Here is a 21,866-nt window from a genome sequence, read left to right on the forward strand (position 1 = left end):
TTTTTTGTATTTTTAGTAGAGATGGGGTTTCACCATGTTAGCCAAGATGGTCTTGATCTCCTGACCTCGTGATCTGCCCGCTTCGGCCTCCCAAAGTGCTGGGATTACAGGCGGGAGCCACTGCACCCAGGTATCTCTAAGTAGGTTATTACCGAGCCCTTAATTTATTTGTAGTCTATGCCTTATGAATTAGGAACATTCTAGCAAATTTGGCTCTAAGACAAGTTTTTGAAGAGCCAAACAGTTTTTTGACTGTATTAATGTTGAAAAGAACAAAAAATCCTCCAACTTCTAGCCAACTTCTGCTGTCCAAAACAAAAGTAAAGAAAAAAGGAGCAGCCTCTACATTGTAACCCTTCACTTATGGCTCAAATAAAATAAGCATTTACCTTTCCCTACCTCTGACCAACTCCTCCAATGCACCAGAGAAATTTCTGTCATGCCTGAGGATCTCCTGCCTTTATCATCACAGTTCTCAGATTTTCATTTTCTTTCTTAAGCTTTTGTCTGTATATCAACAATGCCTAATACGATAGATAATTTTATTTACCTGCTCTGAAGTCCCTGCTAGAGTTTACTGAATATATTCCAACCTGAATATTTCTTAATTTTTTTTTTTTTTTTTTCTGAGACAGAGTCTCATTCTGTCACACAGGCAGGGGTGCAGTGATGCAAACATGGCTCAGTGTAGCCTCAACCTCTTGTGTTCCAGCTTTCCTCCCACCAGAGCCTCCTGAGTAGCTGGGACCACAGGCTCATGCCCACCACACCCAGCTAATTTTTAATTTTTTATAGAGACAAAATCTCACCATGTTGCCCAGATTGGTCTTGAATTCCTGGGCTCAAACGATCCTTCTGCCTCGGCCTCCCAAAGTGCTGGAATTATGGGCATGAGCCACCATACCTGGCCCTAAATATTTCTTAACTTTCAGTTTTCACGTGTTACAAAAGGACTTATCAGCCTTCATCAATTCTGTCATTATAATTTTGTGTGTTCAAGTCTCATATTAAAAGTGGACTATCTGGTACTTTTTCGATCCCTGTGGATTCTCAGTAGATTTTTCTCTTGGCTCATAATCCCCCTAACCTTCATTCATTGTCTTAGAATACAGGTCATCAAAACCCATAGATGAGAATATATTAAGCCAATTAAGTGATCTTTTATAAGGACTTTTCTAGTTATATTGCCTTTTCTCCCTTTCTTCTCTCTTTTCTTTCTTTCCAGGCACTTCCTAAGTTTCTAAGAGGTACCTGGTACTAAGACTATAGATAGGACCAGGAGCTCACAGTGTTTGTTTCTTCCTCTGAATAATATGTTACAGCCACACTATACTTTTTGTCATGGTGGTTAATTTTGAGTTATAAAACATATGTAATATGCAATATTTAAATAAACACTTTTTCTGTAACATCTCTTATGTGTCTTTCCCACCTATCTTAAGAATAGGCAGCATTTATTTTAATGTTTTCTTATTCCTTATTATAAAATGAAAAGCCAGAGTTTTCCAAACTTCCCCCTTCCACACCTAGAAAATTTCATGTGCATGCAAATACATTTTCTACACAAATACTCTTACACTATTCAGGCTTTGTATGCCTTCCTTTTTTAAAAAGCTTAATTAATGTATTTCAGAGCTCTTTCAGTATCAACACGTAGAGATCCACATAGCTGTACTGTATTTCATTGCATAGAAGTAAAATAATTTTATTTAGCTAGTAGACAGTTTAGTTGTTTCTAACATTTTATTTAACCTGTAGATATTTAAAAGTGTGTGTGTGTGTTTACATAAAAATCTTCAAGGCTGCAAATGCGTCTTTTACTTATGTTTCGACTATTTCTGTAGAATAAGTTCCTAGAAGTGGGCTTAATCACAGAACATATGGATTTAAAATTTTGGGCCGGGCGCGGCGGCTCAAGCCTGTAATCCCAGCACTTTGGGAGGCGGAGACGGGTGGATCACGAGGTCAGGAGATCGAGACCATCCTGACTAACACGGTGAAACCCCGTCTCTACTAAATATTACAAAAAACTAGCCGGGCGAGGTGGCGGGTGCCTGTAGTCCCAGCTACTCAGGAGGCTGAGGCAGGAGAATGGCGTGAACCCGAGAGGCGGAGCTTGCAGTGAGCCGAGATCTGGCCACTGCACTCCAGCCTGGGCGACAGAGCAAGACTCCGTCTCAAAAAAAAAAAAATAAATAAAAATAAAAATAAAAAAATAAAATTTTGGCCAGGCATGGTGGCTCACACCTGTAACTCCAACAGTTTGGGAGGCTGAGGCGGGTGGATCACTTGACCCCAGGAGTTTGAGACCAGCCTGGGCAACATGACGAAATCCTGTCTATACAAAAAATACAAAAATTAGCTGGGTGGCCAGGTGCGGTGGCTCACACGTATAATCCCAGCACTTTGGGAGGCCAAGGCAGGCAGATCACAAAGTCAGGAATTCGATACCAGCCTGACCAACATGGTGAAACCCCGTCTCTACTAAAAAATACAAAAATTAGCCAGGCATGGCAGCGCATGCCTGTAATCCCAGCTACTCAGGAGGCTGAGGCAGAAGAACTGCTTGAACCCGGGAGGTGGAGGTTGCAGTGAGCCAAGATTGTGCCACTGCACTCCAGCCTGGGCGACAGAGTGAGACTCCGTCTCAAAAAAAAAAAATTAGCTGGGTGTGGTGGCACATGCCTGTAGTCCCAGCCTACTCGGGGGGCTGAGGTAAGGGGGATCACTTGAGCCCGGGAGGCAGAGGTTGCAGTGAGCCAAGATTGTACCACTGCATTCTAGCCTGTGCAGCAGAGTGAGACCCTGTCTCAAAAAAAAAAAAATTGTAACTGCTGCCAAATTGTCCCACAAGCAGATTGTAACAGCTTATGTTTCTACAAACATCATTTGAAAATACCTCTTTCCCCATAATCTTCATCAATAAATACTATGCTTTATTAAAGCTTTTTATGACAGTATCATGGTTGAAAATGTATGTCTTGTTTATTGTTTTAATTTACATTTATTTCATTATGAATTTGGGCAGTTTTCCTGTTTATCAACAACTTACAAATCTTTTTCTATGAATTGCCTGTTCCCACCCTTTATTCCTTTTTTCTGTTGTGCTTCTTCTTGATTTGTAACAATTTTTTGAACATTAAGAAACAGCCTTATATCTGCAATGTGTTTGTAAATATTTTCCCAGTTTATCATTCACTTTTTGAGTTTAATACTGACTTTTAAATTAGATACAAGTTTATATAATCAAATTTCACTTATGACTTCTAGGCCTTTTTTTTTCTGATACATTTAAATGTTTTCCCTTTCTTTGCATTTCTATTTTGCTTTAACTTTTCAAACTTAATCTAGAAATGTTTCATTTATTTATTTTAAAAGCTGCTTTGTGTGTGTGTGTGTGTTGCCTGTGTGCTCAGAATTATACAAAACACTCCCTTGTGAAAACAAGATAGCCCCTTATCCCCAAAATACTTAAAATCTGATTGGGGAAAATGAAAATAGTTCAAAGCATTATGAGTACTGTAAGAATTTGGAGTAAAGAAAAAATCAATATGGACTAGAAGTAGTTTACAGGCATCATAGAAGAGGTAGGCTGACTTGGTAATATCTCTCTCCTAGTTCTCATGGTTTCCTGTTATTCTAAATTTGTAGTCTGGTTGGTGTTTATATTCTTGGTTAGCCCTCTTGGTGTTTGCCTTTGATACTTTATTTGGAATATACAGACAACTATGTGGATATAGAAATAGAATCCACTCTGAACTAGACTTCTTAAAACTGGTCTGAAATGCAATTAGTTTCTAGAATTAGGGATGAGAGGGGAGCTGAGGAGTGAAGTAGGGTGTGAGAAGAAGATGTAGTACGGGAGTTTCCTCTTTGAGCCTTTTACTCTCTTTTGATAACTATCCCAACCTGATACAACCAAGTGGTTTGGAGAAAGGCTCAGCAGCTTTATTATTCCTTACTCCAAGTCCCCAGGTTTGTGGGTTTACATTGTTCTCATCCTCATGCACTTCCTACTGTTGGACAATACAAATGGAAACTCCTTCTCTCTTTTTCAGGTGAAACCAGTGGGAACGAAAGTGATGCCGAGTATCTGCCAAAGAGTGAGTGAGTCAATGGAGCTGCTCCTGTTCTTGTGATGATCATGGGTTAGGTGGAGTGGCATCTACCTTTGTGATTAAGCATGTTTTTCCCCACATGAAGTTCCATTTTGTAGGTGATTTCCTTATTTTCAGAACCTGTTGAGGTTTGGAGAATTAAACGGTCAGAATTAAACACTGTCAGATGTTTGACAGCATTTAAAGTCTCCCGTGGTAGAGTGAGGCTGAACAGTGTGGTTCTTATGATGGAATATTCTTAGGGGAGCGGCAGAGAGCTGCATGTCCAGACATATATGCAGTAGTTTCCTGGCAGCCAAAACAGAGTGTGTGAATCATCCTCTGAGCAGTAAACATCTGATTTTTTTTTGAAACGGAGTGTCGCCCAGGCTGGAGTATAGTGGTGTGAGCTCGGCTCACTGCAATCTGCTTCCTGAGTTCAGGCGATTCTCCTGCCTCAGCCTCCTGAGTAGCTGGGACTACAGGCACGCGCCACCACACCAAGCCAATTTTTGTATTTTTAGTAGAAACGGGGTTTCACCATGTTGGTCAGGCTGGTCTTGAACTCCTGACCTCATGATCCTCCCATGTCAGCCTCCCAAAGTGCTGGGATTACAGGCATGAACCACCACGCCCGGCCAAATATCTGATTTTTTTATAGCCACTCAAGTGTAATTATTTAAGTAACTTTGATACCTCTGACATTGAAAAAGGAAACATCTATTTGTTATTTATAAGCATTTATATTCCAGATTATTGTGCTGTTTACTTTCTAGTAGAATATAGAAGGCATCATGCTTTTTTGATTCTATTTGTCCAAGCACTTCATGGTGCCTTCATCCTTCATCTAATGATAATGTTATCTAGTTATCACAGCAAGTTATCTACTTTCTATTTAAGCGACTGACATACTAAGCCGTGTAAAAAGTAGAAGACGTACATTATCAAAGCTGAGTACAGGGCAGTTCCACTTCCAATCTGACACCCTAATTTTATGATTAATAGTCTTGTGCTTCTTCCACTGGCCTGAATTGCTTCAGGTGTTGATTCTGTAGCCTGACTGAAGGTGAAATTTAATAATCATCAGGTTCAGTCTTGATGTGTAAAGATGACTAATTTAGAGCTGTTACTACTGAGAAACAGGACCTAAAATTTTCTTGACTTGAACTCAGCCCTTTGACGTAAGTAATGTTTTGCCTAGAGCACTGAATGTACTGGATAATTCTGGGGAGCCATTCCCGGATGCATTTTTTAAAATGTTCTTAATATTTTGATCTATAGTATAATTTCTTTTGGGACAGAATGCATTATATCAAAAAGAAAGGAAAGACAATTAGAGGTTGAGTCTATCAGTGGCTCAGAATGACACATAAGCAAATCACTGGGACATGTAGACTATTCTGCAAGTCCACAGTTTCCTTCAGTGGGGACCACCCTAGATTGCTCAAAATTTAGAGATAAATGAGAATAGAGGATAGGTGTTATCCAGTTTTGATTGATATTGCTATGACTGTTTAAATAGTATGCTTCCATAATTTTATTATTTTGAGAAAGTCTGCTGATGGATATCTTCTTCCACTTAATATTTTTCTCTTGCGTCTAGCACCATTTACTGATACAAGCATATATTCATTGTTAGTAATATATGGCAAGGAGGGAAGGGAACTGGACAGTTTCTTCAATGTGAGGATAATTTTTGTGTTAATTTATCAAACTCACCCCTTTCTGTACTTAGGACTCAATTATTTTATCAAATTTCTGCCCCCTGCCACCTGGCACCCTGTGATTTCATGGCATTCCCAGCAGTAGCATCTGTTGTCAGTCTAGCACTTTTTTGTGACATTTTCCATGTGTCCTGGTGTGATGCCATGAAAGATGGGATAGCATAGATTATTTCTTGGGACATACATAAGTATTGGTTGGTACATGGAATGTCAGTCCCATTGCTGGCCAGAAGTGGAATGAGGCCCCTGTGCACTTGTGAGGGTCTGCACCTATTCCCCCTAGTATGTCACAGCCCTAACAGATATGTCTATGCGTCAGATACTGGTTATTCAACATTCATTCCGCAGTGACTGTGTGAAGATTAATCCTGTGTGGGTCATGACCTCTGGTGCTGGAAGGAAGGTAGGGCTACAGAGAGAAAACATTGCTCCATGATTTCATTACAGATCGCCATAAACGCTTAGCACAACTGCAACAGTCTTCCAAGAGGAATCCTCACTACCAGACCTTGGAGCGGGATCTTATTGAATTACAGGAGCAGCAGCTGTTTGAACTTTTTGTGGTGGTGTCTCTACAGAAGAAACCATCAGGAATAAGCTATATTCCCCAGGTCATACAACAATTCCCTGGCAAGGTAGGTACAAGGAGGCCAAGAGGCATTCAGGAATGTTCCTGTGTCTCTGTGTACATTTATTTCCTATCCTCTTGGTTTTTGTTATCTCAGCCAGTTTTTACCAGTACTTGTGGTAGGATCTCGTGGTTTTGAAAACGTCTTATGTTAGGCATGAGCTGCAACCCAGCAAAACAAAGCAAAACAAAACAACTCATTTTACTAGTTTTTTAAATTTTTGGCTCTGCCATTTAATAATCTTTAACAAGTTACAAAACCTTAGTTTTCTCATCCTTAAGGAGGGGAATAATAAATGTGACAGAATAGGGTAGTGGTTTAGAGCGTGTACTCTGTGCAAAAGCTCTGCATTTCCCACTTATAAGTTCTGTGACTTTAAGAAGTTACTTTTCTTTCTCTCTCTTTTTTCTTTTTTTTGAGACAGAGTCTCGCTTTGTTGCCCAGGCTGGAGTGCAGTGGTACAGTTTCGGCTCACTGCAGCCCTGCAACCTCCACCTCCCAGGTTCAAGCCTCCTGAGTAGCTGGGACTACAGGCATGTGCCACCACACCCAGCTAATTTTTATATTTTTAGTAGAGACAGGATTTCACCATGTTGGCCAGAGTGATCTCGAACTCCTGACCTCAAGTGATCCGCCCGCATTGGCCTCCCAAAGTGCTGGGATTACAGGCGTGAGGCACCATATTGTGTCTTCGTCGTTTAATTTGTAGAATGGGGGTAATCACAATAGTATCTACCCCTCTGAGTCATAGTGAGGATTAAATAAACTAATTTATATAAGGCACTTAGAACAGTGTCTGGCATATAGTAAGCTCAATATAATGTTATCCATTATTAGTAAGGATTTAGTGAGATAATGTATATAAAGTGCTTAATGCCATCCCTGGCACATAGTAGGTACTTGATAAATGGTAGGTATTAATTTTTGGTAGCCATTATTATTAACAATAATATTTGATTTCTCTACGTTTTTAAAAATAAAATCATTCATTCATTCAAATATTTTAAAAATACCTAATATTTGCCAGGATTAGGTGATGGGAGTACCACTGAAAAAGATCTTAGTCTCTGGTTCACAGAGCTTATTGAGCCTGTGAACCAGTTAAGCCCACAGACATGATTGGGTTTCTTTTGCTTTGCATAGTGTTTGTGTAAAAGTAACAATAATTTTTGTTGCCAACATTTAACAATCAAATTTCACATACAAATCTGTATTTCTGCCTTTTCCTGAGAAACTGGAAAGAATGCCAACACAGCCTGCTTTCCTAAGTGTCAGGAATGGGTTGAAGCTTAATAAGGAGCAGGACTTCAGAGCAGGTGACCAGTGTAGTTACATAAGGCCATCACTCAGAAGGGCCCTGCGTGTAGGGTTTAATGATCTGCAGTCACCATCTTGAAATGCTAAATAATTTTAGCTTTGAATTTGTGTTTGTAAATGAAGTCTGATAGGAAAATTGGACATGTGCCAAGGTCTTAAAGCCTGAGTTCATGCATGGTGTCACCTTGTGCTGCTTCCCTAGGATGAGTTCTCTTGTCCTGTTCTCCACTGCCCGATTCCCTGGGTCCTTTATACCTCTACTCAGTCACTACTGCCACCTTCTCCCCCCGGCTGGGCACAGGCATTGGGAGGGTTAGGATCAGGCCAGCATTGCTCTGCAACATCTCCAGGCAAGGCATGGGGAAGCTTTCCCAGGCCTGGGCTGGTGGTGCCACTCTTGGGTGACTTTTTGGGGGTTGCTCAACTGCTGTGGGTTGGAATGGTGGCCCCCATGGGAAGGGGAGATGCCTGGCTTAACTTCCCAACCCCCAGTCGAAACACAGAGTCTCAATTCTGCAGCTACCCGGAGAGGAAACCCAGTACCTCATGGGCCCCTTGTGTACCAAATGACAGACTGCAGCACCTGGGTGTCTGTGAGAGTCTACACTCATCCCCCAGGATCCTCATGCCTAAGGGAGTGTGACGTTAAATAGCAAATAAAAACTCCATTACAGAGGCCATAGAAGAAAAGATGTTGTTTTTTTTTTTTTTTTTTTTTTTGAGGCGGAGTGTAGCTCTGTCGCCCAGGCTGGAGTGCAGTGGCCGGATCTCAGCTCACTGCAAGCTCCGCCTCCCGGGTTCACGCCATTCTCCTGCCTCAGCCTCCCGAGTAGCTGGGACTACAGGCGCCCGCCACCTCGCCCGGCTGGTTTTTTGTATTTTTTAGTAGAGACGGGGTTTCACCGTGTGAACCAGGATGGTCTCGATCTCCTGACCTCGTGATCCGCCCGTCTCGGCCTCCCAAAGTGCTGGGATTACAGGCTTGAGCCACCGCGCCCGGCCGAAAAGATGTTTTATGTTTAATTTTTTCTGCTTTTTGGACAAGAAGCTCCACATTTTCATTTTGCATTATGCTGTCTGAATTATGTAGTTTTCCTTAGTAAGGAGTGATCCCTTTAATAGGGACATTTACTCACTCTCCTGCTTATTACTTGGACCACTTATCTCATTTCAGTTACCTGCTTGGCCACTTTAGGACTTTTGGGTTTATAACCCTGAGTTACATATTTCACTAAAAAAGCTGATGAAGTACAACTGTACTGGAATCTAAGAGGCGTTTCCTGCATGGATTCTCATTTTCAAAAAGTCCTCAAAAATATCCCTACAGTAAATAATCAGTAAGTTTAATTTCTCATAAAATTTCTCAGTGTAGCCTGAAAGTACAATGTCACAGCACTGTTAAGTGACCCAGAATGGCTACATAGTTTGGATTTTTAAGAAATTAAAGGGGCCGTGCACAGTGGCACATGCTTATAATCCCAGCTAGTTGGCCAGCTGAAACAGGAGGATCACTGGAGCACAGGAGTTTGAGGCCAGCCTGGGCAACATAGCAAGACCTCCTCCTCAACAACAGCAAAAAAGAAATTAAAGGGGAGGTCATTTTTACTAGTTATCTGAAGGCAATATGGTAATTAGACTTCAGGGCTTGTTTTTATAGAGGACAGGTCATACTAATTTCTAAATGTTTGGTTTACTGAAATTTAGACTGTCACGTAGGTACAGTACCAGATTTATGCAAAAGGGTCTTCTATGCTAAAATTTTACAAGAAGTTGCAAACCAGCAATTAGGTAGCAAAGATTCTATGCTAAAGGAAATGATTATATATGGGGTGGATTCTCAAAATAGTATCTCTTTTTTTTTTTTTCTTTTTTTTTTTTTTTTTTTGAGATGGAGTCTCGCTCTGTCGCCCAGGCTGGAGTGCAGTGGCCGGATCTCAGCTCACTGCAAGCTCCACCTCCCGGGTTTACGCCATTCTCCTGCCTCAGCCTCCCGAGTAGCTGGGACTACAGGCGCCCACGACCACGCCCGGCTAGTTTTTTGTATTTTTTTAGTAGAGACGGGGTTTCACCGTGTTAGCCAGGATGGTCTCGATCTCCTGACCTTGTGATCCGCCTGTCTCGGTCTCCCAAAGTGCTGGGATTACAGGCTTGAGCCACCGCACCCGGCCTATTTTTTCGTTTTCGAGACAGGTTTCTCTCTGTCACTCAAGCTGGAGTGCAGTGGCGCAATCACGGCTCACTGCAGCCTCATCCTCCTAGGCTCAAGAGATCCTCCCACTTCTCATCCTCCTGAGTAGCTGGGACTACAGGCATGTGCCACCACACTCAGCTAACTTTTGTATTTTTTGTAGAGATGGGGTTTCACCATGTTGCCCAGGCTGGTCTCCAACTCCTGGGCTCAAGTGATACGCCCACCTTGGGCTCCCAAGGTGCTGAGATTACAGGCATGAGCCATTGCATCTGGCCGTATCTTTTCTAAATAATATTCACCTACCATTTCAAAGCTTCTTTGATCATTGATTGGACAGTGTCTTGAGCTGACTAGGTTTTTGTTCTCAGTACATTGAAGAATGAATTTTTATCTTATGTCCCACGGTTCATAAAAATACTGGGTTCCCATTAGTTTGTGAATCCTGAATTAAGATATTTCCTCTTGATAGGAAACTTTTCACTAATCTCTTTTACAGTAGATGCTGAGATATCCACAGGTACTATTTCTCAGTAAAAATGGGATTCTTTGTTCTCAGTAACTGTTCTCAGTTCATCTTCAGTGATTTCCAGAATTGACTTTTTAATTTTGTTAAGCAGTACAAAACCATGCTGAGGCTTATCAGTAACTGCCCAGGCTTATCAGAGACCTTTTTTCCTGAGATGAGACTGAGTTTTTTATTTCTCTCCCCCACTTACATAGTATAATTTAAGTCACCTATTTTGAGGGTGTTTGAGGGTGTTATCTTTTTCAGGACGATCATGGCTATAAGCAGTCCAAAGACACGGAAGAGAGGCTTAAAGTTATCCCAAAATTTTGTTTTCCTGATTCAAAGGACTGGATGCCAACCTCAGAACTCAAGAGGTAAATGGGCTAATTTATCTAATTTATATTCATTAGAACTGCAAAAATAAATCAGAGTATTTGAGAAATGAGTAGAGCCATTAGTGAAGCTATGTGAATACTGTGGCAAGTCAAGGATGTGGTGGGAGGAAAGGAAGAAGCAGTATTAGAACATTTCCTATGTGGGGCTTAAAAAAAGAAAAACATGGAATAATTTCAGTGTCAAAAGGAAAACAAATTTGAGAGTCACTTCAAGGTTGCCAGTTCAACAACAACAAAAAAAAAAGTTCTATTTTACGTGCAATCAAAAATGCTCCCAAGTGTACAGAAAGGAAAAAAGACTTGGATTTTGAGACTCAACCTAGAAACAGAGATAAAACAGAGCAAGGTCTTCATCTTCATTTTCTTTCTCCTTCAAATTAACAGAAGAATCCACAGCCCAGCTTTTATGTTCCCCTGTGGAACCTGTACAAAGGGAGGCTCCAGTTTGGGAAGTGTAGTATATTAAGAAAGGAAGTATTAAAGAATTTCTTCCAGGTATCTAGAGGAAATTGCTATTTTTAATTAATGAGCTATCATAATCTCTGAATTCTGCTTGTAAATATTAATAGATGCCTGCTTTGTTCAAAACTGTAATTACTGATGATGCCATTTAGTTTGAAAAGCTTGATTTGTTGAACCATATCACATGGTAATGACCTTCTGGATAATAGCCTCAGCTGTTGCTTAAATAGCTCTGCACTTCAACTTCGCATTGCCTCCAGACTAAGCTACTGTCTCTCATAAGCAGTTCAGCCTGATTGACACTGTCATCTCTCAGCCATCACTGTTGATGCCCTTGTGTTGTCAGTTGCACTGCTACCTTTATAAACAGCGCCTTTCATATTGACCTGGCTGCTCTGTGGCTGGCTTTCCCCCACAACGAGTTATATATGTTTATTCTAGAGTATTTGGGAAATACAGAAGAGTAAATAAAAAGCAGAAATTGCAGATCACTGGCAATCTGGTTACTCAAAGGTAATCACTGTAAATATTTTGTCATATTCCCTTCCAATCTTTATTTTTAGCCAAATACAGATATGTATATATTGTTCAGGTTTGGATTTAGGCCAGGTGCAGTGGTTCACACCTGTAGTCCTAGCACTTTGGGAGGCTAAGGTGGGAGGGTCACTTGAGGCCAGGTTTGAGACCATCCTGGGCAGCATAGCAAGTCCCTGTCTCTACAGAAAATACCAAAAAGCTAGACAGACACGGTGGTGTGCAGTTGTTACTCAGGAGGCTGAGGCAGGAGGACCACTTGAGCCCAGGAGTTCAAAGTTGCAATGAGTTATGATTATGCCATAGTACTCCAGCCTGGGCAACAGAGCAAGACCCTGTCCAAAAAAAAAAAAAAAGGAATGGAGGGAGGGAGGGAGGAAGAGAGGGAGGAAGGGAGGAAGGAAGGAAGGAAGGAAGATAATAAATATGTCTTCAGAAAATTAAGTTCTGTTCAGTGAGACTCAGTCTCTTAAAAAAAAAATTGGACTTTGCCGGGTGCTGTGGCTCACGCCTGTAATCCTAGCATTTTGGGAGGCCGAGGCGGGAGGATCACCTGAGGTCAGGAGTTCAAGACCAGCCTGGCCAACATGGTGAAACCCCATCTCTACTAAAAATAAAAAATTAGCTGGGTGTGGTGGCACATGCCTGTAGTCCCAGCTACTCAGGAGGCTGAAGCGGGAGAATTGCTTGAACCCGGGAGGTGGAGGTTGTAGTGAGTGGAGATGGCGCCACTGTACTTCAGCCTGAGTGACAGAGTGATACTCTATCTCAGAAAAAAAAAGTGGGGGGGGACTTATTTGATTATCGAGTCTGAGTTTCTTTCTTGGGCATATTTAGGTTTTCATTTGTAAATTATTAACGCATATCTTTTGCCCATGTTTCTAATGAGGAGTTGATATTTTCCTAATAATTTTTATATATTAAGGATATAATCCTTTGCCTATCACTGCTCTATACAGCCTCTCAGAACTAAAGACAAGAATTTGGAACTGGGAAATGACATATCAAAAGTCTTTGTAGCTTACCTGTTTGACTAAATTGGGGATTCAACAAAAGGAAAATAAGACCAGGTGCAGTGGCTCATGTCTATAATCCTAGCACTTTGAGAGGCCGAGGCAGAAGGATTATTTGAACCCAGGTGTTTGAGACCAGCCCTGGCAAGATCATGAGACCTTATCTCTACACAAAATTAAAAGATTAGCAGGGCATGGTGGCACACATATGTAGTTCCAGCTACTTGGGAGGCTGAGGTGGGAGGATCACTTGAGCCTCAGGAGGTCAAGGCTACAGTGAGCTCTGTTTGCACCACTGCACTCCAGCCTGGGCAACAGAGTGAGACTGTCTTAAAAAATAAAAATAAAATTTAGGCCGGGTGCGGTGCCTCACGCCTGTAATCCCAGCACTTTGGGAGGCCGAGGTGGGCAGATCACAAGGTCAGGTGATCGAGACCACGGTGAAACCCTGTCTCTACTAAAAATACAAAAAATTAGCCGGGCGCGGTGGCGGGTGCCTGTAGTCCCAGCTACTTGGGAGGCTGAGGCAGGAGAATGGCAGGAACCCGGGAGGCGGAGCTTGCAGTGAGCCGAGATGGCGCCACTGCACTCCAGCCAGGGGGACAGAGTGAGACTCCGTCTCAAAAAATAAAATAAAATAAAAATAAAATTTAAATGAAAATAAGCCTGATTAATACCTAGAGTGGATGAATAAGAAAACAAAAGGAACCAACATCAACAGCTTATCCCATACCTATTCTCTCACTCCAGTACAAGGCAAGATATTCTTAAGGCCTGCGCATTCATTCCTTAAGAGGAATGTGACTTGCAATGAATGTAATATTATGCCTCCTCTTAGATCACAAAATGACTACTGTTGGACTCTAGTTTTCAATTGTTTGCTCCATGGAGAATGCCATAAGTGGTTGTTTGGATCCTAAACTAACTATTGGCTCTTTTTTCAGTGAAACATTCTCCTTTGTCTTGACTGGTGAAGATGGAAGCCGGTGGTTTGGTTACTGTAAGAAGCTCTTGGTAAGTATCAGATTTGTGTTACTTACCAAGACAGGGTTGGTCAAGGAACAATTGGGTCAGAGTAGGAACTTCAGAAGCACTATCTCTAGATGAGTTTGAGGGATGCTCAATGACCTGTGTATTAAGGAAGCTGTATTAGCGTTAAACAGCAAGAGCAAGGTGGGGGTTAACCATGGAGTGTTCTAGAAAAGAAGGGGTATGGATTTATTTTATTTGTTTACAATAGAGAAAGTAACTGATGACATAGTGGCTGAATCTCATCTGGATATATTTGGAATAGAGTACAATGAGCTACTCGAAGGAGCTCTGAGTTACTCATCAACCATATTAGGGCTTTTGTCTTGCTTAGGTGGCTTCACTAAACCTAGAATAAATCATGCTATCATTTTTAGCACTTTTCACATCTTTTAGTGTTCACTGAAGATGAGAGCCTTGGTTACTGCTCTGTACTAAAGAGTAGTAAAAGATAATTAATAGTCCAAATCAATATTAATAAAAACTTACGCTGCTTGATTTTTTTGTTGTTGTTTTTATCTTTTAGCCAGAAGGCAAAGGAAAGCGACTCCCTGAGGTATACTGCATGGTTAGTCGCCTAGGCTGCTTCAATCTTTTTTCAAAGGTGAGTGGAGAATGAGCTGTGTGAAAAATGGTGTCCTTTTTGATCTCGCAATGTTAAGTGGCATAGACTTTAACATACTACTTCAGAAAGGTTCCCTATTAGTAAAGTAGGAACCACATGCCTGAAGGCTTAAACTTATATCTCTAATCCATTTGCTGTTGTTATATCATCTTCATTTTGGTTTGCTAGAACTTTCAGCTTAAGGGAGAACATAATCCAAAGCTTATCTTGTCTTGTGTCTTTCTTAGACCAAATTGCAGGATATCATTGCCACTGTCACCTTTCTTGCCCCTCCCTTAGTGAGCCAAAAAGGGGCTTCTCCTTTAAAAATATGTTGATTTATGTTAGTAACTTTTCTTCAGGGTATAATGATACCTCCCAAGAGATGTGATGCTTATTTAATTTTTATTGATTGCAGAAGCTTATCTGTCTTAAATTATATTTGGGTTATTTTAAAGTTTGTACACCAGGCTGGGCAGTTCCTGTAATAGCATTCTTTTATGTTTTTTAACTTAGTCCATAACAAAATAACGCTTTGCATGTATAGATTCTGGATGAAGTAGAGAAGAGAAGAGAAATGTCTCCAGCCCTTGTTTACCCATTCATGCGAAGTGTCATAGAAGCTCCTTTCCCAGCTCCTGGACGCACCATCACAGTTAAGAGTTACCTCCCTGGGGCTGGAGATGAGGTAAGTTAGCTCATTTTGAAAAGATTTGATAGCCACTAAAAAGCAGGACTTATACTAGTAGGCAGTTTCCAGAGCCCAAGGGGATAGATTTCCCTTTTCCATAAACTGTAAAGGATATGTTTTATTTCCATAAAGCAATGGAGAAATATCCAGCTGATCTGTAACGTAGTTCTTCCTAGACCCAGGACCCAGAGATTTTCTACCATACATAGACTGACTCCCTTTGTAATGACAATTTCAATGTAATAAAGGAAGACTGTATGTACTGTTGTCAGAAGGAATAAAGGATCTTGATTTACAGAACAAAAATAAGCTGTTGGGTCCTGGCATTAGTATAGGAAGCTTCACAGACCCTGCGTAGCAGACCCTTCTTGAATTTAACTTATGTAAGAATAACAGGATCCATAGCGTTGGCACTAGGGATTGTTTTCCAACATTAGCTCACATGATTCAAATTCTTGCATTTCAGTCCATTGAACTCTGCCGACCACTAGATTCCCGATTGGAACATGTTGATTTTGAATGTCTCTTTAAGTGCCTGAGTGTGTGTCATCTCATCCGCGTCTGTGCCTCTCTCCTTTTGGAGCGTAGGGTAATCTTTGTTGCCAACAGCCTAAGGTAAGAAATAAGTGAAATATGTTACTTCACACTGGTGTTTTATTTGCTCCAAATTTTAAAATTGGAGCTTTTTTTATTATTATAGTTTAAGTTCTAGGGTACATGTGCACAACGGGCAGGTTTGTTACATATGTATGCATGTTGGTGTGCTGCACCCATTAATTCGTCATTTACATTAGGTATTTCTCCTAATGCTATCCCTCCCTCCCTCCCCCCACCCTACAACAGGTCCTGGTGTGTGATGTTCCCCACCCTGTGTCCAAGTGTTCTCATTGTTCAATTCCCACCTATGAGTGAGAACAAAAATTTGGGCATATTATTAAAATGTAGGATCAGTCTCTCAATTAGCTAGTGGTATATAGTGGCATGGATAATTTCAAATGGTAAGTCATCCAAAAGCCACTTGCATTAGGGTATACAAATGACTTTTTTGGGTTATAATAAATTTCCCTTTTAAATGCATTTTGCTTACCCTATTGTCAAAAGTCGGTAATACTTTTCTAAGTACACTAATTTTTCGCATGAGAAATTGTGGAGATGAGCTGGATTGAGATTGAACATTTTCAGTAAATTAAGTTTAAATTTTAACTAAAATGTTAAAAAATTAATGACTGTTCACATAGTTTTTAATCTGTGATCACTAACCAGCATCAACTTTTAATTCTTTAACATAATAACTGAAATGTCCTCCTTATGTTGCTCTATATATGACACCATTTATTTTCTCCTCTGGCTAGCACCCTGTCAAAATGTGGCCATGCTGTGGTAGCTACACTGTATCCATTCACCTGGCAGCATACCTACATCCCAGTCCTGCCAGCATCTATGATTGACATCGTCTGCTCACCTACTCCATTCCTTATTGGAATCCTGTCTTGCTCCTTACCACAGCTCCAGGACCTACCCATTGAAGAGGTGAGATGGAAGAATGGAACCTAATATTGGAGCATTGAGAAGTAAAAATAAGTGATCTTAAGAGTGGTGGAATTGTTATTAATTAATATAGTTATTATTACTACTTTATGCTATTTATAGTATTTCTATGATATTATAATATTGCTGTTCATAATATTTCTAGTATTAAGATGGGAAAATTTGATAGTACACATAAATCCAAACCTGTATCTTATTTACAGTAGTAACCTTGGGCTCATTCTTGTGTTATTCTGAAGGGTACAGTACTCTGGATTAACTTTAAAAATTATTTCAAGGCCTGGCATGGTGGCTCATGTCTGTAATCCGAGCACTTTGGGAGGCTGAGGCAGGTGGATCACTTGAAGTCAAGGAGTTTGAAACCAGCCTGGCCAACATGGTAAAACCCCATCTCTACTAAAAAGACAAAGATTAGCCAGGTGTGGTGGCACATGCCTGTAATCCCAGCAACTTGAGAGGCTGAGTCAGAATTGCCTGAACCTAGGAGGCGGAGGTTGCAGTGAGCTGAGATCATGCCACTGTGCTCCAGCCTGGGTGACAGAGGGAGACGCTGTCTCAAAACAAAAACCCAAAAAACTTTATTTCAAATAAAACACAATATAGATACATGGTTAAAGCAAAATGTACAGATACATAACCAGCATTAGAATGGAATGGAAATATTACCACAATGGAATCAGTGCCAACCCCCTAGAAGTCCCCATCATGCCTCTTTCTAATCTGTTTCCATCCCCATCCCCATCCCCCACCAAAGGTAATCATTATCTTGACTTTTATGGTACTCATTGACTTGTTTTTCTTTATAGTTTTACTCCTAGGCATTCCTCCCTAAGCAATGTAATTCAGCTTTGTCTGGTTTTAAACTTGAAATAAATAGATTCATATGGTATATATATTTTTGCCTGGCTTCCTCTGCTCAATATTATATCTGTAAGATTGATCTATGTTGATGAGGTCAACAATAGTTTGATCATTCTAATTGTATATAGGATTCCATTGTGTGAATGTACCACAATTTTCTTATCCATTCTACAGTTGAACATTTGAGTTGTTTCCAGTTTGAGGTTGTTATGAATAATGTTGCTATAAATATACATGACTCCTAGTGCATACACACGTAGTTCAATGGGTATATACTTGGAAATTGAATTGCTGAGTCATAGGGTAAACATATCTCCAACTTTAATAAATAAAGTTAAATTGTTTTCCAAAGTAGTTGTGCCAATTTAAATTCCCTTCAACAGCGTATGAGAATTCCTGTTGCTCCACGTCTTCACCATCACTTACTGTCATCAGTTGTATAATTTAGCCTATCTGGTGGGTGCATAGTGTCATTCACATTGTGGTTTAATTTGCACAAATTTAATTTAATTTGATTCCTGTTGAGGTTGAGCATCCGTCTATTTATTGGTCTCTTGAATATCATCTTTTATAAAAATCTTTGTCTCTTTCCACTACATTGTTTACTCTCTTGTTTTATTTTTGGTTTTGTTTTGTTTTTGAGATGGAGTCTCACTCTGTTGCCCAGGCTGGAGTGCAGTGGCGTGATCTCAGCTCGCTGCAACTTCTGCCTCCCAGGTTCGAGCAATTATCATGTCTCAGCCTCCCAAGTAGTTGGGACTATAGGTGCATGCCACCAAGCCAGCTAATTTTTTGTATTTTTAGTAGAGACGGGGTTTCACCATGTTGGCCAGGATGGTCTCAAACTCCTGTGCTCAAGTGATCTGCCCTCTTCGGCCTCCCAAAGTGCTGGGATTACAGGTGTGAGCCACCACACCCAGCCCCTACTCTCTTATTAAGATGTTTTCTTTTTCTTTTCTTTTCTTTTTGAGATGAAGTCTCGCTCTTGTCTCCCAGGCTGGAGTGCAATGGCGTGATCTTGGCTCACTGCAACCTCTGCCTCCTGGATTCAAGCGATTCTCCTGCCTCAGCCTCCTGAGTAGCTGGGATTACAGGCACCTGCCACCATGCCTGGCTAATTTTTGTATTTTTAGTAGAGATAGGGTTTCAGCATGTTGGCCAGGCTGCTCTTGAACTCCACCTCAGGTGATCCGCCCACCTTGGCCTCCCAAAGTGCTGGGATTACAGGCGTGAGCCACCGCACCTGGTGTTAAGATGTCTTTTTATGCTCTGGATACTAGCCCCTTTGTCTGTGGCTTGCCTTTTCATTTTCAAAAATGATGTTTTTTAATGCACAGAAATTCTTAATTTTAATGTGGTTAAAATTATCAATCTTTTTCTTTATACATGAGCTGCTTAAGTTACTTTATATTAACCTCATGAAAATATCCTTCTATATTGTCTCTTGGGCCTTTCATTATTTTGCCTTTAACTTTTGATTATGAATCCTTCTGGAACTTGATTTTTGTGTGTATAATGTGAAGTAGGGGTTGTTTCATTTGTTTTTATATGGTACCGTCTGTGCTGATACCACTTACTGAAAAGACTGTTCCCTGTTACTCCGCTGCCTTGTCCTTCTTAAAAAAAAAAAAAAAAAAAAAAAAAACTTTTTATTTTGGAAACTTTAAACATATGTAAAAGTAAACAGAAGAGTGAAATGAATCCTTGTGTACCAGTCACCTCACTTCAGTACTTATCAAATAATGGCCAGTCTTTACCCTTACCCGTTCCTTTTTCCCATAATATTTTGAAGGATATCCTGACACAATTTCATCTCTAAATATTACAATGTGAATCTCTATAACATAAGGGCATATTTAAACATAACCTCAATACCATTATCACACCTAAAATATCCAACAATTCCTTGATATCAGCAAAATCCAGTGTTTAAATCTCCAGTTGTCTCATAAACTTTTAATAATTTGTTTAAATCAGGTTCAAAACAAAGTCCACATATTGTACTTATTTATTCATTTATTTATTTATTTAGAGACAGGGTCTCATTCTGTCACCCAGGCTGGAGTGCATTGGCGCAATCACAATCAATGCAGCCTTGACCTCCCAGACTCAAGTGATCCTCTCAGACCAGCCTCCCGAGTAGCTGGGACTACAGGTGTGTACCACACGCCCAGCTATTTTTAAATTTTGTGTATAGACAGGGTCTCACTGTGTTGCCAGGGCTGGTCTCCAACTCCTGGGCTGAAGAGATCCTCCTGCCTCGACTTTCCAAAGTTCTGGGATTACAGGTGTGAGCCATCGTGCTTGGCCCCACACATCGTATTTAGTTGATATGTTTTTAGTCTCTTTTAATCTATAGGTATGCATGTCATCATTCTTCTATTTGCAATTTATTTTTTGTTGTGTTGATTGGCTACCTTTTAAATGGGCTAAAACTTTGAGTAAATTTTGTTTAAAACTATTCTCATTGCCTGTATTTGTCTGTGAATGTCTCTGGTTGAACTTGTCTGGCTCCTTTATTTCATAGGTGCTGATAGTTGATCTCTGTGCAGACAAGTTCTTACAGGAGGTGAGTGCCAAAGGAGGTAATTACTAATGTTTTAGGATAAATGTCTACTGTAGATAATTGGACAGATAATATGTGAAAGTACTTAGAGAATATGACTCAGGCAAAACTTTTAGTTCCTACATATACTTGAGTTGACACCATGGCCAATCAAGCAAGATCGACCTGAAAAATTTGGCTTCAGTTTATAGCTGCCTATCCCAAAGGAAGGAGGAAACATAAATGTGTCATTCTCAAAAGAGGTAAAACCACCCTTCAACTCCAGGTGGGTCGACACATAAGCCTCTAATTTAATTACATTTTAAAAGCATTTATTAAGCACTGATTGTTTCTAGATACTCTGTTAGAATGTAAAAATGAGTAAGACACAGTTTGAACCCTTAGGTCTTACAGTCTAATGCGGAGAAACAGACATACATAAAGTTTTAGAAATTGTATAATAGAAATTTATACAAGGTACAGTAGGAGCAAGAATGAAGTGATCATTTATTCTTAATATTGAAGTGGAAAGGAAGAGTTCATAAAGCCTTCTTAGATCAGCCCTCCGGATATAACCTGTGTGTCGGAGTGTGAGCTCTGAAACACAGGGTGAAAAGAAGAGTGTTTCCCAGGACATTTTCAGAATCGATTAGCTCATCACGTTTGAAATACAATTTATTTGTGGATGATCTTCATAATATAATAGAAGACTTGTAGATGAGAGAGATCTGGTGGAAAAGTGCCAGAAAATTTTATAAAGTATATTGTTTATTTGTTTAATATAGTTAAAATATATACACCATAAACATGAAAGATTCTTCATGTAGGGAAGGAGACTTCAGACTGACTCTCTAGCCAAAATATATAAAGTCACTTGTGGAATTTTGGAGAAATAACTAGGGCATATTTGAGACTTAATCCCTCAAATCTCCTACAAAGAAAAATCTCCATTTTTTTTTCTTAAGGTATCTGATGAGGATGAAATTCTACCACCAAAACTTCAAGCTGCCCTGATGCAGATTTTGGAAGAACGAAATGAAATCTTGACTCAGGAGCAGAATTTTTCACAAGGTATGAGACAAGTGAGCCAAGGACTTAAGGATTAAGGTAGTAAATGTTTACTGAATGCCCAGCACTATGTTAAAGGGTATACCAAAGTAGCATTAGATTGCCTGCGCCTTGAAAATCTTATAATCAGGCCAGGCGCGGTGGCTCAAGCCTGTAATCCCAGCACTTTGGGAGGCCGAGAGGGGCGGATCACGAGGTCAGGAGATCGAGACCATCCTGGCTAACACGGTGAAACCCCGTCTCTACTAAAAAGTACAAAAATCTAGCCGGGCGAGGTGGCGGGCGCCTGTAGTCCCAGCTACTCCGGAGGCTGAGGCAGGAGAATGGCGTAAACCCAGGAGGAGGAGCTTGCGGTGAGCAGAGATCCGGCCACTGCACTCCAGCCTGGGTGACAGAGCCAGACTCCGTCTCAAAAAAAAAAAAAAAAAAAAAAAAAAAAGAAAATCTTATAATCAGCTTCCTTGCTTATCCTCAGTATGCCAGGTCCTCTTCTATTTCAGGACCTTTGCACTTGCTCAGTTCCATTTATAGAATGCTATTCCCGCAGATATCCACATGACTCCTGCCCTTTCTTCCTGTAGGTCCATGCTCACGTCACCTGCTCACTGAGGCCTTTCCTGACTGTCCTACTTTAAATTGTACCCATTCCC

At 40.5% G+C, this 21,866-nt stretch overlaps 1 protein-coding gene across 6 annotated transcripts in view; it reads left to right on the forward strand.

The window, feature by feature from the left end:
* The window catches only part of DENND2C (DENN domain containing 2C), an 84,836-nt gene that overhangs the window by 54,433 nt on the left and 8,537 nt on the right, over positions 1 to 21,866 (forward strand). For 4 of the 6 annotated variants that reach the window (XM_073008460.1, XM_073008459.1, XM_073008462.1 and 1 more), the window contains 11 exons: positions 4,059 to 4,103; positions 6,269 to 6,456; positions 10,731 to 10,840; positions 11,765 to 11,836; positions 13,815 to 13,884; positions 14,426 to 14,503; positions 15,051 to 15,191; positions 15,661 to 15,809; positions 16,547 to 16,724; positions 20,131 to 20,172; positions 21,114 to 21,219. In XM_073008460.1, the coding sequence (XP_072864561.1) occupies positions 4,059 to 4,103; positions 6,269 to 6,456; positions 10,731 to 10,840; positions 11,765 to 11,836; positions 13,815 to 13,884; positions 14,426 to 14,503; positions 15,051 to 15,191; positions 15,661 to 15,809; positions 16,547 to 16,724; positions 20,131 to 20,172; positions 21,114 to 21,219 (1,179 nt within the window). The remainder of the gene's footprint in view (positions 1 to 4,058; positions 4,104 to 6,268; positions 6,457 to 10,730; positions 10,841 to 11,764; positions 11,837 to 13,814; positions 13,885 to 14,425; positions 14,504 to 15,050; positions 15,192 to 15,660; positions 15,810 to 16,546; positions 16,725 to 20,130; positions 20,173 to 21,113; positions 21,220 to 21,866) is intronic. The other 2 variants (XM_073008463.1, XM_073008465.1) reach the window with 1 other exon arrangement.

This window comes from Chlorocebus sabaeus, chromosome 20 (assembly GCF_047675955.1).
Source record: "Chlorocebus sabaeus isolate Y175 chromosome 20, mChlSab1.0.hap1, whole genome shotgun sequence".
In the NCBI taxonomy this organism is placed as follows: domain Eukaryota; kingdom Metazoa; phylum Chordata; class Mammalia; order Primates; family Cercopithecidae; genus Chlorocebus; species Chlorocebus sabaeus.